At 40.7% G+C, this 15,718-nt stretch overlaps 1 protein-coding gene across 1 annotated transcript in view; it reads right to left on the minus strand.

The window, feature by feature from the left end:
- chmp6b (charged multivesicular body protein 6b) overlaps positions 1–15,718 on the minus strand; it is a 33,031-nt gene that overhangs the window by 4,899 nt on the left and 12,414 nt on the right. Inside the window, exons 2-6 of the mRNA XM_052032798.1 lie at positions 8,395–8,504; positions 6,859–6,946; positions 5,029–5,115; positions 4,819–4,884; positions 4,626–4,706 (exon numbers count right to left, since the gene is read on the minus strand). Of these exons, the coding sequence (XP_051888758.1) occupies positions 4,626–4,706; positions 4,819–4,884; positions 5,029–5,115; positions 6,859–6,946; positions 8,395–8,504 (432 nt within the window). The remainder of the gene's footprint in view (positions 1–4,625; positions 4,707–4,818; positions 4,885–5,028; positions 5,116–6,858; positions 6,947–8,394; positions 8,505–15,718) is intronic.

The following is a 15,718-nucleotide window of genomic DNA, read 5'->3' on the forward strand; positions in this document are numbered from 1 at the left end:
TCATGGGTGATCTTCTGCCCTAGCACCCTCTTCCTGCACCATCTCCATAACCCTCGATTCCCTTAATATCCAGAAATTCATTGATCTCAGTTTTTAATGAATTCAATGCCCGAGTCTCCACAGCCCTCTGGGGTGGAGAATTCTAAAGAATCCTCATCCTCTGAATGAAGAAATTTCTCCTCACCTCAGCTCTGAACAGCCTGCCCTTAATTCTGAGACTGCCATCCTTGGTTCTAAACACCTGAGCCAGGGGAATCATCCTGCCTGCATCTAGCCTATCAAACCCTGTAAGAATTTTGTAAGTTCCAATTAAATCTCCCCTCTTTCTTCAAAACTCTAGAGATTACAGGCCTAGCCTACTCAATCTTTCCCCATGTGGCAAACCACCATCCCTGGAACCAGTGAAGTGGATCTTTCCCTCTGCAGCAAACACATTTGGCATGGAGGCCAAAACTGTGTGCCAAACTCAAGGTCTGGTCTTAAGCAACTGCAGTGAGATTTCCTTACTTTCGTATTCAAACCCTCTCATAATAAAGGTGAACATATAATTTGCCCTCCTGAACATCTGTTGCACCTACAAACTGGCTTTCAATCACTTATGTATAAGCACGCCCAAGTCCATTTGAATATTTATATTACCTAAACTCTCACCTTTTTAAAAATACCCTACCTTTCTGTTTTATACATTGAAGTGTATGACCTCATTTTTCCACTTGTAGAGTCATAAGAGTTATAGAGCATGGAAACAGGCCTGTCAGCCCACACATCCATCCTGACCAAGATATATGTTTGAACTAGTTTCATTTGCCTGCATTTGGCCCATATCTCTCATGACTTTTTCTAATCACAACCTGTCCAAACGTCTTTTAAACATTGTAATTGTACCCGCCTCTACAGCTTCCTCTGGAAGCTTGTTACATATACGCACCACCCTCTGTATGAAAAAGTTGCCCCTTGGGTCTCTCTTAAATTTTTCCCCCTCACCTGAAATCCACATCCTCTAGTTTCAGAGTCCCCTACCAGGGAAAAAAAGACCATGATCATCTACTTTATTCACTCCCCTTATGATTTAATATACCTCTACAAGGTCACCCATCAACCACCTGCACTCCAGGGAAAGAAGTCCCAGCCTACTGAGCCTCTCCTTGTAACTCAAGCCCTCCAGTTCCAGTAATATCCTTGTGAATCTTTTCTGTTATAATATTCAACAGATGGAACATAAGGTAGAAAAATCTGAGGTCACCTATTCATTCAGCATGTCCCTATCCCCTGAAGCCTCTTTACATTCTCGTCCACACTCACAATCTTGCAGTTTAAAATTCTACAGCTAAATGTGAATTTGGTCCAATGAGCCAAATCATTGCTATAGATTGTGAACAGCAGGAGCCCACGCTCTGCAGTACTCCACTAGTCACAGCCTGCCAACCTGAGAAGGACCCTTTATTCCCACTCTTTGCTTTCTGGCCTTTAACCAAATCCAAATATTATATCACGTGCTCTAACCTTGTTGCTCCAACCTCCTGTGTGGAACCATATCGAAAACCTTCTGAGAGTCCAAATACATTTCATCTACTGTGTCCTCCTTATCTCTTCAACTAACCACATCCTCAAAGAACTCTAGCAGATTAGTCAAATGTGAAAATCTCTTCATAAATCCATGCTAACTATGCTCAATCCTATTAATCTTTTCAAGGTGTTCTACTATATTCTTCATGATAGATTCCAGCATTTTCCCTAGTACTGACATTAGCCTCACAGGTTGGTCTGTCCGTCTCTCTCCCTTCTTACAAAGTGAGAGTCATATTTGGTACCCTCCAACACAGGAACAATTCCAGATTCTGTAGAATTTTGGAGAATGACAACCAGAGCATCCTCTATCTCTACAACCACCTTTTTCAAAATTTTGGGATATAGAGCTTCAGGTCCATGGCATTTACTGGTTTTCAAGTTTACCAACTTTTCTCGCACTTTTTTTTTTGACTAATAATTATTTCTTTCATTTCCTCATTCTCATTGGAGCCTTGGTCCTCTCATCCTTCTAGCAGGACTATTGGTTTTCTCCCATGAAGTCAGGCAACATTTAATCCATTTCATTACTCCCCATCATAAATTAAACCATCTGTCTATAGGGGACCCACATTTACATACAGGCACAGTAGTGCTGGGGCAGGCACAGTAGTGTTGGTAGCGGTTAGCATGGTGCTATTACAGCACCAGCGACCCGGGTACAATTCTGGCCACTGTCTGTAAGGAGTTTGTATGTTCTCCACGTGACTGCGTGTGTTTCCTCCAGGTGCTCTGGTTTCCTCCCACATTCCATAAAGACATACGGGTTAGGAGTTATGGGCGTGCTATGTTGGTGCCAGAAGTGTGGCGACACTTGCGGGCTGCTCCCAGAACACTCTACGCAAAAGATGCATTTCACTGTGTTTTGACGTACATGTGACTAATAAAGGTATCTTATCTTACAGATGCACTAACTGTCCATGTTTATGTCTCTCACCAATCTTTTCCGAGATTCTATCTTGCCTTCTTTTAAAATCAATTTCTTGATCCTCCTTTGTCAAGTTCTAAAATGCTCCCAATTCTTGTGCTGTTATTTCTGGCAACTTCCTTTCAGTTTATGTCATCTTTAATTCCTGATGTTGGCTTCATGGAGGAATTGTTTTCTCTTTTGGGTTTTTGTGCCCCAAAGGATTTACTTCTGCAATTTTTGCATTATTCTTCTAGCCATTGCCCGTCTACCATCAAACCTTTCAATACATTTTCCCAATCAACCACAGCCAACTCTCCTCTCATACCTTCACAGATCCCCTGTTACATTTTAAGACCCTAGTTTCAGTTTGAATTACATCACTTTTAAACTCAATGTAAACCTGTTGTAATGTTATGGTCACTCTTTCATAAAGATCCCTTCACAACAACTTTATCAATTAACCCTCTTGCATTGCACAAAACAAGATCTAAAACAGCCTTCTCCCTAGTCATTTCCTCAACAGTCTCATCTAGAGCCCATCTTGCATACATTCTACAAATTTGGCCTGAAGCTCATTAATTTGACTTAACCAATCTATATGTAGATTAGACCCCTTATGATTACTGCTTTACCCCTGGTACACACAATTCTGCTTCCCCAATTTATACCATGCCCACTATTTGGTGGTATACACACAACTCCTTCCAATATTTTCTGCACTTTGCTATTTCTTAGCTTGAATCAAATTGATTCCAATTCTACATTATGATCTGGCAAGCCAAGATCATTACTCATCACTGCACTGATCTCCTAACTAATTAATAACACTACACCACCTTATCCTTTTTGTTTGTCCTTCCCAAACCCAAACACCTTTGAACATTCAGCTCCCAGTTTTGGTCACCCTGTGGACACACTTCCATTTTGCCAATTAGACCATGCCTACTTATTTCTATGTGCTTCACTAATTCATTTAACTTGTTGCAAATGCCTCAATTAGATATACCACCTTTAATTTAGCCATTTAATTTTTTTTTGCACTTTGACCCATTTGCTGCTTGCTTTCCTTTCTGCTGCCTGCTTGCTATTTTTCTAACTTCCACTTCCTGCTTTGTCTCTCCTCTTCCTGAATTCCCTATGAGGTTCCAATCCTTCCCGATAGCCCCAACATTATTTTCTATTAGAAACAGATGTCAGAGCACTGTTTTGAAATTCAAATGTTTACTGCAAAGAATTAATAAAATCACTGATATTTTTCTAACAGAGCAACTCTCATTTGAAGGGAGACAAAGTTAGAAAGGAAAGTGTGAAACTATTGTGGTCTGGAGGAAATGAACAGTGCTGTTCAATATGTTTACAGCTGCCCAAACCTTGGAAGGTATAAAACAGCTAACTACCCATTATTGGGAAGTCTGATCCTTTGGGGCTCCCTAAAGCAGATCTGTGGTGTGTCGGCAGGAAACAACAGCATGCCTGCTCAACCTGATTGAAGAATCCGCGACATAAAGTAGGAAGTTCAATTGGTTGTAAAATTATGTATAGGAAGTGACAAAGTGACACACCAAGAAAGTAACAAAATATACACATCACACAGAAACAAGAACAGGAAAAATTTACAACATTGAATTCTGAAAGATCAAAAATTAAACCAAAGGAATTGAACAAAATACAACAGGAGAAGCAGAGACAGAGTTGGAAAATACCTGTGCCAGAACAGTTATGTGACATAAGATTTAAGGCTATTGAAAAATCCACTTGCACTTGAATATGCTAGGCCTACCTTTCTCTGGTGGATTTAATGGGTAGCTAGTGGGCAAGAATGCAACTACATTCTCTCACACACGTACCAATTCCAGTTCTTTTAGCAAGGTCCCAGATAAACATTGTTTGTAGATTTCCACATTCACCTCATGTGCTCTGGGAATGGCTGTTAGCCTCACCGTTATTCAGACACAAAATCTAGATCAATATCTTGGGTTAACCTTAATTTCAGTGTGAACTTCAGTATTGAATATTAACAATTCATCATTTAAGTGTCCATTTACTAAGAATAAATTAATGAAAATTAGAGGAAGGCAGGTTCTGTGGTGAAAGAATGCCAATCTTCAGATGTTACTCATTGAATAATTAGATAAATTATTGTCCTCACCTGAGTGATGGCATCTAACTCCGCCAGAATGGCATCTTCATCATCTTGAGACAAACCACCAGCTAAAATTTCATCAATTTGCTGAAATAAGAACAAGCCATGTTGTTCAGAGCACATTTGATAACCTTAGATTGTTTTTGTTTTAGTTCTATATATTCATGCATTAATATAGTTTTGGCAGCATATTTCTCACCCGCTGGTATTCAACAGCTTCTTGGGTTTCATCCATTATTCGTTCTACTTCTTCAATAGACATAACCTAAAATAGGAACAAATTCAATAACTGTGGTTGGAGCCAGTTTTGGAACTTGTACATTATTGCTACCCAAAAAAGGCAATTATTTTTAGTGCCTCCAAGAAATTTAAAATTCACCAATTAGAACAATAATTTCAACATACATACCTCATGCATTTTCTTAAGACAATCATTTCCAATTTTCAGACCTTCTATAACTTTCATTTCTATTTGAGCAAATTCAATGTCTTGAACCTTTAAAACAGGAAAAATGCATTACTTTCATACTAAAAATGGGACAGGTTTTATTCATCACAGCTGGATTTGTATTGGAAAAGGCAGAAAAGAGGCAGAAATTAAGTGGGCAGGGAATATCAGCTCACCATCAGACAACTAAAATGGAAAATATTTTTTCCTAACCATCAAGCAACAAATTCAGTTCCAACTTTAAGGACAAACCATCTTTTCTGTTCACATGCTACTGAAGGTGAAGAACATTACTGTTATACAACTTATTTCCAACATTCAGCACCGATATTGAAAAAAAATCAAAAACTGCAGATGCTAGAAATCTGAACTAAAAACAGTAAATGCTAGAAAAACATAGAACATAAAACAGTGCAGGAACAGGCCCATCCACCCACAATGTTGTGCCAACCACTTATGCCAACCTAAACTAATCCTATCTGCCTGCACATCTACATCCGTCCATTCCCTGCATGTCCATGTGCCTGTCTAAATATTGAACACTGCTATTGCATCTGCCTCCACCACTTCCCCTGGCAGTGCATTCCACGCACCTACTGCTCTCTGTGTAAATAAAAACTTGCTTTGTAAATCTTAAAGATTCCCCCCCTCACCTTAAAGCTATGCCCTCTAGTATTTGACATTTCCACCCTGGGAAAATGACTATCTACCCTATCTATGTCTCTCGTTATTTTATATACTTCTATCAGGTCGCCCCTTCAGCCTCTGACACTTCCGAGATAGCAATCAAGTCCGTTTAACACCTTCTCATAGCTAATACTCTCCAATCCAGGCAACATCCTGAAGCTTTTCTGCACCCTCTCCAAATCCTCTACATCCTTCTTGTAATGTGGCAACCAGAACTGCATATAATACTCCAAATGTGGCCTAACCAAAGCCTGCAACATGACACTGTGGTTTTCATAAACATCCTGACCGATGAAGGCAAGTATGCCATACATCTCCCTTACCACCCTATCTGTCTGTGTTGCCCCTTTCAGAGAGCTATGGACTTGCACTCCAAGATCCCTCTGTATATCAATGCTCTTATGGATTCTGCCATTTACTGTATACCTCCCTTGTGCATTTGACCTTCCAAAGTGCAACACATCACACTTGTCTGGATTAAGCTCCACCTGTCATTTCTCTGCCCATATTTCTAGCTGGTCTATGTCCTACGGAATTCTTTGACAAACTTCCTCAAATAACTCCACCAATTTTTATTTAAAGGATCTTGCAGTGCAAGTCAAGACAGCATCTGTGGAAGGAGAAACAGTTAATGTTTCAGGTCAAGTTCTATTGAAGGGTCTTCTACCTGAAACATTAACTCAGTTTCCCTTTTCATAGATATTGCCTGACCTACTGAGTTTTTCCAGCATTTTCTATTATTACTCTTTATTGACATTCCCTGGATAAATCTACATCACAATTTGATGCACTTTCCTGTGTCCTGGGAAAGCATTCTCTCTCCACTGCATTCCAATGAAGTGCTTCACTGCATCAGTGTGACTGTTTTCCATTTCCCATAATAGCCATTCTGAGCAAGTGCCAAATTATGGGTGCTTTTGTATTGGCCCCCTTACTGAATAGGAATAGGATGTATCTACTCATTGTAGAGAAGATATCCCCAGCCAGATTTTAACTACTTAAACCTTACTGTGCTTAAATCAAGAGCACACCAACAAGTTATTTTTACTTTCATGATCTGTTGCATTTATTGCCCGTGTTAATGGAACCAAAAAAATTCCTTACCATTTGTTCAAGATTACTAATCTGAACTTCAGTTTTATCAAGAAGTTGCTCCTGATATCTTTTTTTCTTGAGCAGGAGCTTGGCTTTCCTGAGAAACAAAAGATTTTTTTATGGGCAGCATTCAACTCCAAAATGATGCCAGTTTAGCAGTTTTGACTTTAAATGTGCAACAAAGTAAGTTTGTCATGATCCCTCCCGGCATATTTTTTTAGAAATCTTTACACTTATTGGAACATCTGGATTATGAACTAACTTGTATTGAAAATACATCAACTGAATCCTTATAAGCTCTGACCATTGCTGAGGGTGAATGCTAAAGGTTGCTATTTCCTGGAAGAAGCAACCAGAGTGACTCAGGCATAAAATGTGTGCTAGATTGGGAGAGGGGTGGGGATTCAAAATTCATCATCACAAGTAGCAGCAATACTGACTGAGCTGACAAGTCACATGCACATAGTTTTCAGACATTTGCTGCAGGTGGTGAATGAGCCAACATGAAGGGGAAGACCTACTTGACCTCTAGCTCATCAACCTATTCTACACCTGCCTGGATGAGTGTAGCTCTAACAACTCAGGAAGCTCCACACCATCCTGGACAGGCAACCTGCTTGACTGATACCCCAAACAACAGCCAATAATTTTTACTATCTGTAACGATGAGGGCATCAGTTACATATAAAGGTCACTATCAAAGTTACACATCATCCAATAAAGGATGATCTAAATCAACCAATTAGGCTTCTTTATCTGCACTTATTTTTGAGAAATCAGATACTAAAGCTCAGGAGAGCTCGGCTCACGTACTTTTGAGGACAAATCTTCAAAGGTAAACTGACACAAGCGTTGACCGAGCATATGAACTAACATGAGCTGCTCCAACAAAGCCAGCATGGGTTTGTAAAAGGTACAATGTTCAATGCATCTCAGCTGCTCAAAGTTCTAGGAAGGACTTTGGCTTGAATACTACATTTGGTTGTGTACATTCCATTTGTGATGATGTGGGTCTTGAAAAGAGGTGCACCAGAATAATGCTACAATTCAGAAGGATTAAACTTTGAGAAAATGATGAATAGTCTAAACCTTGACTCCTAATCGCCTACTTTCCAGTGAGTAATCTAAATGCAGTGTTTGAGATCATTAAAGGTTTTGGCAAGGAGTGTCCAGAATAAGGAGCCATAAATCCAAGACTAGAACTTGGCTGTTCAAAGGTGTAGAAGTGCCTCATACAGATCTTAGTATCTCCTCCAAAAACCTGTGAAGGTTAGGTTGAATCAAAAGTTCAAATGGATAGGGGTGGATTTTTTCCAATTCAGGAAGTGAATTGCCTCCTCTTGTTCTTGTGTGAGAAAAGGAATTTAATCAATTTAAAAGGAAGAAATAGTGAAGATTTGCAATCCAAGGATTATAGTATCTTTTCTGAGATAAATATGGTAATAAGCCACCACAAGACTGACGTTAGGCACTGTGAAAAATTACCCAGTTTAATTACTAAATTTTAACAAATAATTAAACTTCTAGAAATCCAGCAATACCCACTCTCTCTTGCCAGCATGTAGCAACTGCCGCGCAAGCTCCCGCTCCTTTTCTAGTTGAATACCAATCCTTTTTTGGTACTGCTTCAGTTTGTCACGTTGTTGTTTTAATTGCTAAAAAAACAAAATAAAATGTAAAGAATTAACAAGAAATAAAGTATTAAAATAAATCTATGTTTCACCAAGCAATTTAAAAGGTGGCAGAATGTAGTTTGGTTTAATTTATTTGATTTCAAAGAGTCCCTGGCTTTAATTTCAGGGCTAGTGGGAGAAGACAGAAGAGTGCAACTAACTGGACTGCTCTTACCTGGAGATGGTTGAACATATATCCAGAGGAAGGAGGCCTTCTAAACTCAACCACTGAGGAAAACAACTTCCACCTACTAATGCATCCATATTAACAAACATACCTGAAACTATGTTACCAATCAAATAGGATATCATGCTCGAAAACCATGGTCTTGTTAATATCAAGTTGGAGAAAAAGCTTGTTGATCCAAGATCCAGTATTAGATGGCAGACATATACCATAGCTGTAGTCACAGTCAAGGATATTATTCAAGGTAGAGTCTATCAAATATACAGAAGCTGACATCATGCCTACCAAGGGCAAACTCAGCACGCAGCTGGGATTAAGCTAGGGCACTGCACTGTTTGTAAACTGAAGTTATGCTGAGTACATTGGCAGGAGTGGAGTCAAGCACTGGTGGCACCATGCAATTGGATTATAAAAGGAACCATGGAGCAAGATGAAAAGGTAATCAAGTCAATCAAATGCCATAGAGGGTAGCTTATTATTCTTACAATCATGTGGGATGTCTCGATTTTGAATGTGGGACTGCAATCAAACTAAAGGCTGAAATCAAACTATAGATTTAAACATGGTATAACAAAATATATAAACACTGCGCTGCATCAAGAAGTTTCAGCAAAGTCTCATTATAGAAAGGATGTGGAAGCATTAGAGAGGGTGCAGAGGAGATTTACCAGGATGCTGCCTGGATTAGAGAACACGTCCAATGAGGAAACGTTGAGCAAGACCAGGCTTTTCTCTTCGGAGCAACACAAGATGAGAGGCGACTTGATAGAGGTGTTAAAGATTATGAGAGGGATAGACAGAGTGGACAGCCAGCACCTTTTTCATGGGGTGGCAATGGCCAATACCAGAGGAAACCGGTTTAAGGTGAGTGAAGGAAAGTTTAGTGAAGATGTCAGAGAGTGGTGGGTGCCTGAAACGCACTGCCGGAGGTGGTGGTAGAGGCTGATACAATAGGAACACTTAAGAGACTCTTGGATAGGCACATGGATGTAAGAAAAATGGAGGGTTATGGGCTGTGTAGGAGGGAAGGGTTAGATTGATTGTGGGTTAGGTTTATATAGGTCGGCATAACATCATGGGCTGAAGGGCTCACACTGTGCTGTACTGTTCTATGTTCAAAGTGGAATCAAACATGGGCATTTTATGGATTGATAGTGGGAACTCCAAGTAGGTCTCAAAAGAGAAATTAAGTGGGAAGTTAGAAAGATACATAACTCACAACTGATAAATGAATAAAGAAATGGAGTTTATTGCTATTGGTTTATTATTGTCACTTGTACCGAAGTACAGTGAAAAACATGTCTTGCATACCGTTCGTACAGATCAATTCATTACACAGTGCATTGAGGTAGTACAGGGTAAAAACAATAAAAGAATACAGAGCAAAGTATCACAGCTACAGGGAAGTGCATTGCAGGTGGACAATAAGGTGCAAGGTCGAACAAGGTAGACTGTGAGGTCAAGAGTCCATCTCATCGTATAAGGGAACTGTTCAATAGTCTTATCACAGTGGGATAGAAGCCATCCTTGAGCCTAGTGGTATGTGCCCTCAGGCTCCTGTACCGTCTGCCTGATGGGAGAGGGGAGAAGAGAGAATGACCCGGGTTGGTGGGGTCTTTGATTATGCTGGCTGCTTCACCAAGGCAGCGAGAGGTATAGACAGAGTCCATGGAGGGAAGGCTGGTTTCCATGACGTGCTGGGCTGTGTCCACAACTTTCTGCAGTTTCTTGCGGTGCCGGGCAGAGCAGTTGCTGTACCAAGCCATGATGCATCCAGATAGGATGCTTTCTGTGGTGCATCAATAAAAGTCGATGACTGTCAGAGGGGACTTGCCAAATTTCTTGAGCCTCTTGAGGAAGTAGAGGCGCTGGTGAGCTTTCTTGGCCGTGGCATCTACATGGTTGGACCAGAACTGGCTATTGGTGATGTTTAAAGTTTAAAGAAAATTAAAGAGACAAGACAGCCAAGTTCAATGCTGGTGATGAAACAATTAGAGATATGAAAAAAAGTAAGCGAGAGATCTTTTGCCTATACAAGTTTCATGTCCTCAGAATGTGCCAGTCTTTTGCTCCCAACTCATTAGTTCTTTTAGAAGACTTGACTATATTGCCAATTTAAACAAAAGTCCAAGATAAGGCAAGATGAATCATCACTTCCTCCTTGAGAGAAAATATTAAAGTACCTGCATTTACACAATGCCTTTTACATCTTCAGGATGTCCTTTATATTTTTTTTAGTGTGATTGCTGGGCAAACATGACAGCAAACTCTGCAACAGTCGCAAAGTCCCACAAACATGAAAGTGATAAATGATCAGTTATGTAATATTAGCTGAAAGATAAGCATTGGCCTGGAGTTGTTTTCCACTACAAACCTTTTATTTCTTCCCAAGCAGGTAAACAGGACCTCAGTTTAATGCTCTTCTGGAACACGACATCTTTATAAATGCAGTACTGCAGTGAATCAGTCTAGCTTACATGCCCAAGTCTCTGGGAAGACATTTGAGCCCACAACTTTTAGCTCAAATTGCCCAAATACAGCATAGAAATTGAATAGAATGATCCATGAACATGGAAACAATGTAAGCTTCTTCACTCATCAACTGTTTGAAACAATCGCAATAGATAATCCTTCAGCCTCCGAGAGAGAAAAAAAGATAAATGTTCAAAATGTAACAAAGTGAGATCTTGAACATTCCAAGGTCAGTTTTGATATTCAGGCTTCGTCTCATGTGCATTTATCTATTTGATTCTACTTGCTGACTGGGTAGATTCACCAAGAATAAAGAGCTACAATCAGCTAGACGTCATTCAGCACAATATCAGAATGCCAACCAGCTCAAAGCCATTTGGATGCAGAGTAGGTTTTTAGTGAAGTCAACAGCATCCCCCAGTGGTAAGAAAGTAAACATACAATTTAAATTGGATCTCCTTATAACACTAAGGAGCACAAAACAAGCATAAATGTGACAATGTTTAATCAAAAAAAGCAAACTACAGATTTCATTTCATAGTACAAAACAATGCTTCAAGTGCAGATATTAACCAGCAGTGAAAATGCACAATGTGTGGTCAAACTTGCAATGCATACCATTCTGGTCACATTACAGGAAAGAGGTGATTCCACTGGAGGGTGCACTGTGATTTGGGTTTGTTGTCACAACTGAAAAATTGTAGCTATGAGGAAAGATTGGCCAAGCAAGGGGCATCTTCTTTGAAATAGAGGTAAACTGAGGTGTACAAAATAGAGTAAATAGGAAGGACCCACTTCCCTTAACAGGATATAGTTTCAAAGTAATCTGGTAGAAGGTTAGAAGAGAGAGGAGGAGAAAAAAAATTCCCAAGAGGTACTAGGGATTTGAAACATTGCCAGAAAGGGCTGTAAAGGCAGAAGCACACATTACATTTAAAATATACTTGGGACATGCACTTTAAGATCCATGACCTGCACTGCTACGGACCTGGTGCTGGATGGTGGGAGTGGACTGGGTAGCACTTTTCCAACCAGTACATGAAGAATGGGCCAAATAGTATCCTTCAGCAGTGTAAATGTTCTACGTTGTTGGGGAAGGGGATAGGGCTTTTAGAGAAATAAGACGGATATTAAAGACAATAAGTCATTGATCACAATGTTATTTGAGAGAGTTTGTTGTGGACAAATTGGCTCCCAGATTTTCTATATTTCACTAGAAAAAGTATCTTTTTCATGTACAGTTCTTCAGAACATGTTTACATAAATATTTTTCTTCTTTTAATATGGTCTGCCCTACATTGTTAAATACGATTAGAAGAATGAATACAATCTTTACATGAAACCAACTAATGGGTTACATGTCTCATCTGAAATATCTCCATGGAAAAAAGCCACATCAAAATTTGAAGTACAAAGGGAAAATAACATTGAGAGAAACAAAGGACCGCAGATGTTGGAATCTAGATGAAAAACACTCTGATGCTAGAGGAACTCAGCAGGCCAGGTAGCATCCGTGGAGAAAAGCAGGTGGTCAACTTTCAGGGTTCTGACCTGAAAGGTTATCACCCGCTTATCTCCACGGATGCTGCCTGGTTTTCCTAACATAGAGAGATCTGTACGAAATGTCTCTTGAATTCATCACCAAATGTTGAACAAGTCAGTTTGGGTCATTTGGCTCCACTTTTGCTCCCAGAAATGATTAGTGCATTAACCCATGGTTGAATCTTAACTGCCCTCTGAATTCCCCTGCAAGTATCATGGTTCAAGGGCTGGGGACACCAGTAATGCCCACACCTTATAACTGAATAAAAAACAATGACATTGAACAAGTTAAGGTACTGGAATAAGAATCAGTTAGGTTTAACAAACACTGAAATTCTAACAAAACTTGCCTGCTTCAATCTGTTCAGTTACTCAAGTCAAATCAACATAAGAGAAACAGAAATGAAGTCTGATATATTTCAGTAAACATGAAATAAGAATGTTTTAACAGTTCAGATTTTGCCACCTCTATTTCCCCAAACTTAGCTTGCCCCAACAGTCCTGGAGTTATGCAGCAGCAGGGCCTCAGATTACATAATGGAGTGACAGGGGTGGACCAGAATGACTCTCATTCACATAATCCCTGACCCACTGGTAGTGTTGTCAGGGCTTTAAAAAATGGAGACACAAGAGACCGTAGATGCTGGAATCTGGAGAAACACAAAAGACACCAGAGGAACTCAGTGGGTCAGAGAGCATCTAGGGAGGGAAATGGACAGTCAACATTTTGTGTCGAGACCCTACATCTGGACTCAAGTGAAGGGTCTTGACCCAAAATGTCGAATGTCCATTTCCCTCCATAGATTCTGCCTGACCTGCCAAGTTCCTCCAGTGTCTTTTGTGTAGAACCTTAAAAAAGTTTCTGAAAGTTTAGCATTCAAAAAATTTCAAAAGCTTAAAAATTAGAGAAATTAAAATTTAATAAAACCATTCAAAAAGTAATTTTAATATGGAATTTACATTATTCTTCCATAAGACCAAGGAGCAGAATTAAGCCATTTGGCCCATCGAGTCTGCTCTGCCATTTGATCATGGCTGATTTATTTTTCCCTCTCAACCCCATTCTCCTGCCTTCTCCACATAACCTTTGATGCCCTTACTAATCAAGAACCCTTCAACCTCTGCTTTAAATATACCCAATGACTTGGCCTCCACAGCTGTCTGTGGCAATGAATTCCACAGATTCACCACCCTCTGGCTTAAGAAATTTCTCCTCGTCTCAGTTCCAAAGGAACATCCTTTTATTCTGAGGCTGTCCTCTGGTCCTAGACTCTCCCATACTGGAAGCATCCTCTCCACATCCACTCCATCCAGGCCTTTCAATATTCAGGAGGTTTCAATGAGATCTCCCTCATTCCTCTGAACTCCAGCGGGTACAGGCCCAGAGCCGTCAAACACTCCTCATATGTTAACCCTTTCGTTCCTGGGATCATTCTTGTAAACCTCCTCTGGACCCTCTCCAACACCAGCACATCCTTCCTTAGAAATTCATAGAATTATAGAAGGTACAGCATAATACAGGCCCTTTGGCCCACCATGTTGTGCCGACCTTTAAACCTTGCCTAAAAACTATCTAACCCCTTCCTCCCACATATCCCTCTATTTTAAATTCCTCCATATGCATATCTAGCAATCTCTTGAATTTGACCTATGTACCTGCCTCCACTACTGCCCCATGCAGCGCATTCCATGCCCCAACCACTCTCTGGGTAAAAAACCTCCCTCTGATATCTCCCTTGAACTTCCCACCCATTACTTTAAAGCCATGCCCTCTTGTATTGAGCATTGGTGCCCTGGGAAAGAGGCATTGGCTGTCTACTCTATCTATTCCTCTTAATATTTTGTATACCTCTATCATGTCTCCTCTCATCCTCCTCCTCTCCAAAGAGTAAAGCCCTAGCTCCCTTAGTCTCTCCTCATAATGCGTACTCTCTAAACCAGGCAGCATCCTGGTAAATCTCCTCCGCACCCTTTCCAACACTTCCACATCCTTCCTATAATGAGGCGACCAGAACTGGACACAGTACTCTAAGTGTGGTCTAACCAGAGTCTTGTAGAGCTGCATCATTACCTCGTGGCTCTTAAACTCGATCCTACTACTTATGAATGCTAACATCTCATGAGCTTTATTAACCACCCTATCCACCTGTCAGGCAACTTTCAGGGATCTGTGGATACGAACCCCCAGATCCCTCTACTCCTCCACACTGCCCAGAATCCTGCCATTAACTTTGTACTCCGCCTTGGAGTTTATCCTTCCAAAGTGTACAACTTCACACTTCTCTGGATTGAACGCCATCTGCCACTTCTCAGCCCAGCTCTGCATCCTATCAATGTCCCTCTGCAATCTTTGACAGTCCTCCACACTATCCACACCACCACCAACCTTTGTGTCGTCTGCAAACTTGCCAACCCACTCTTCTACCCCCTCATCCACGTCATTAATAAAAATCACAAAAAGTAGAGGTCCCAGAACCAATTCTTGTGGGACACTGCTTGTCACAGCCCTCCAATCTGAATGCACTCCCTCCACCACAACCCTCTGCTTTCTACAGGCAAACCAATTCTGAATCCACATGGCCGAGACTCCCTGGATCCAATGCCCTCTGACCTTCCGAAGAAGCCTACCATGTGGAACCTTGTCAAATGCCTTACTAAAATCCATGGAGACCACATCTACTGCACTACCCTCATCAATCTTCCTGGTCACCTCCTCAAAGAACCCTATCAGGCTTGTGAGACATGATCTACCCTTCACAAAGCCATGCTGGCTGTCCCTGATCAGACCATGATTCTCTAAATGCCCGTAGATCCTATCTCTAAGAATCTTTTCCAACAGCTTGCCCACCACAGATGTAAGGCTCACTGGTCTATAATTCCCTGGACTATCCCTACTTCCTTTTTTGAATAAGGGGACAACATTTGCCACCCTCCAATCCTCCAGTACTATTCCCGTGGACAACGAGGACGAAGATCCTAACCAATGGTTCAGCAA

Source organism: Pristis pectinata, chromosome 18, assembly GCF_009764475.1.
Source record: "Pristis pectinata isolate sPriPec2 chromosome 18, sPriPec2.1.pri, whole genome shotgun sequence".
NCBI classification, from domain to species: domain Eukaryota; kingdom Metazoa; phylum Chordata; class Chondrichthyes; order Rhinopristiformes; family Pristidae; genus Pristis; species Pristis pectinata.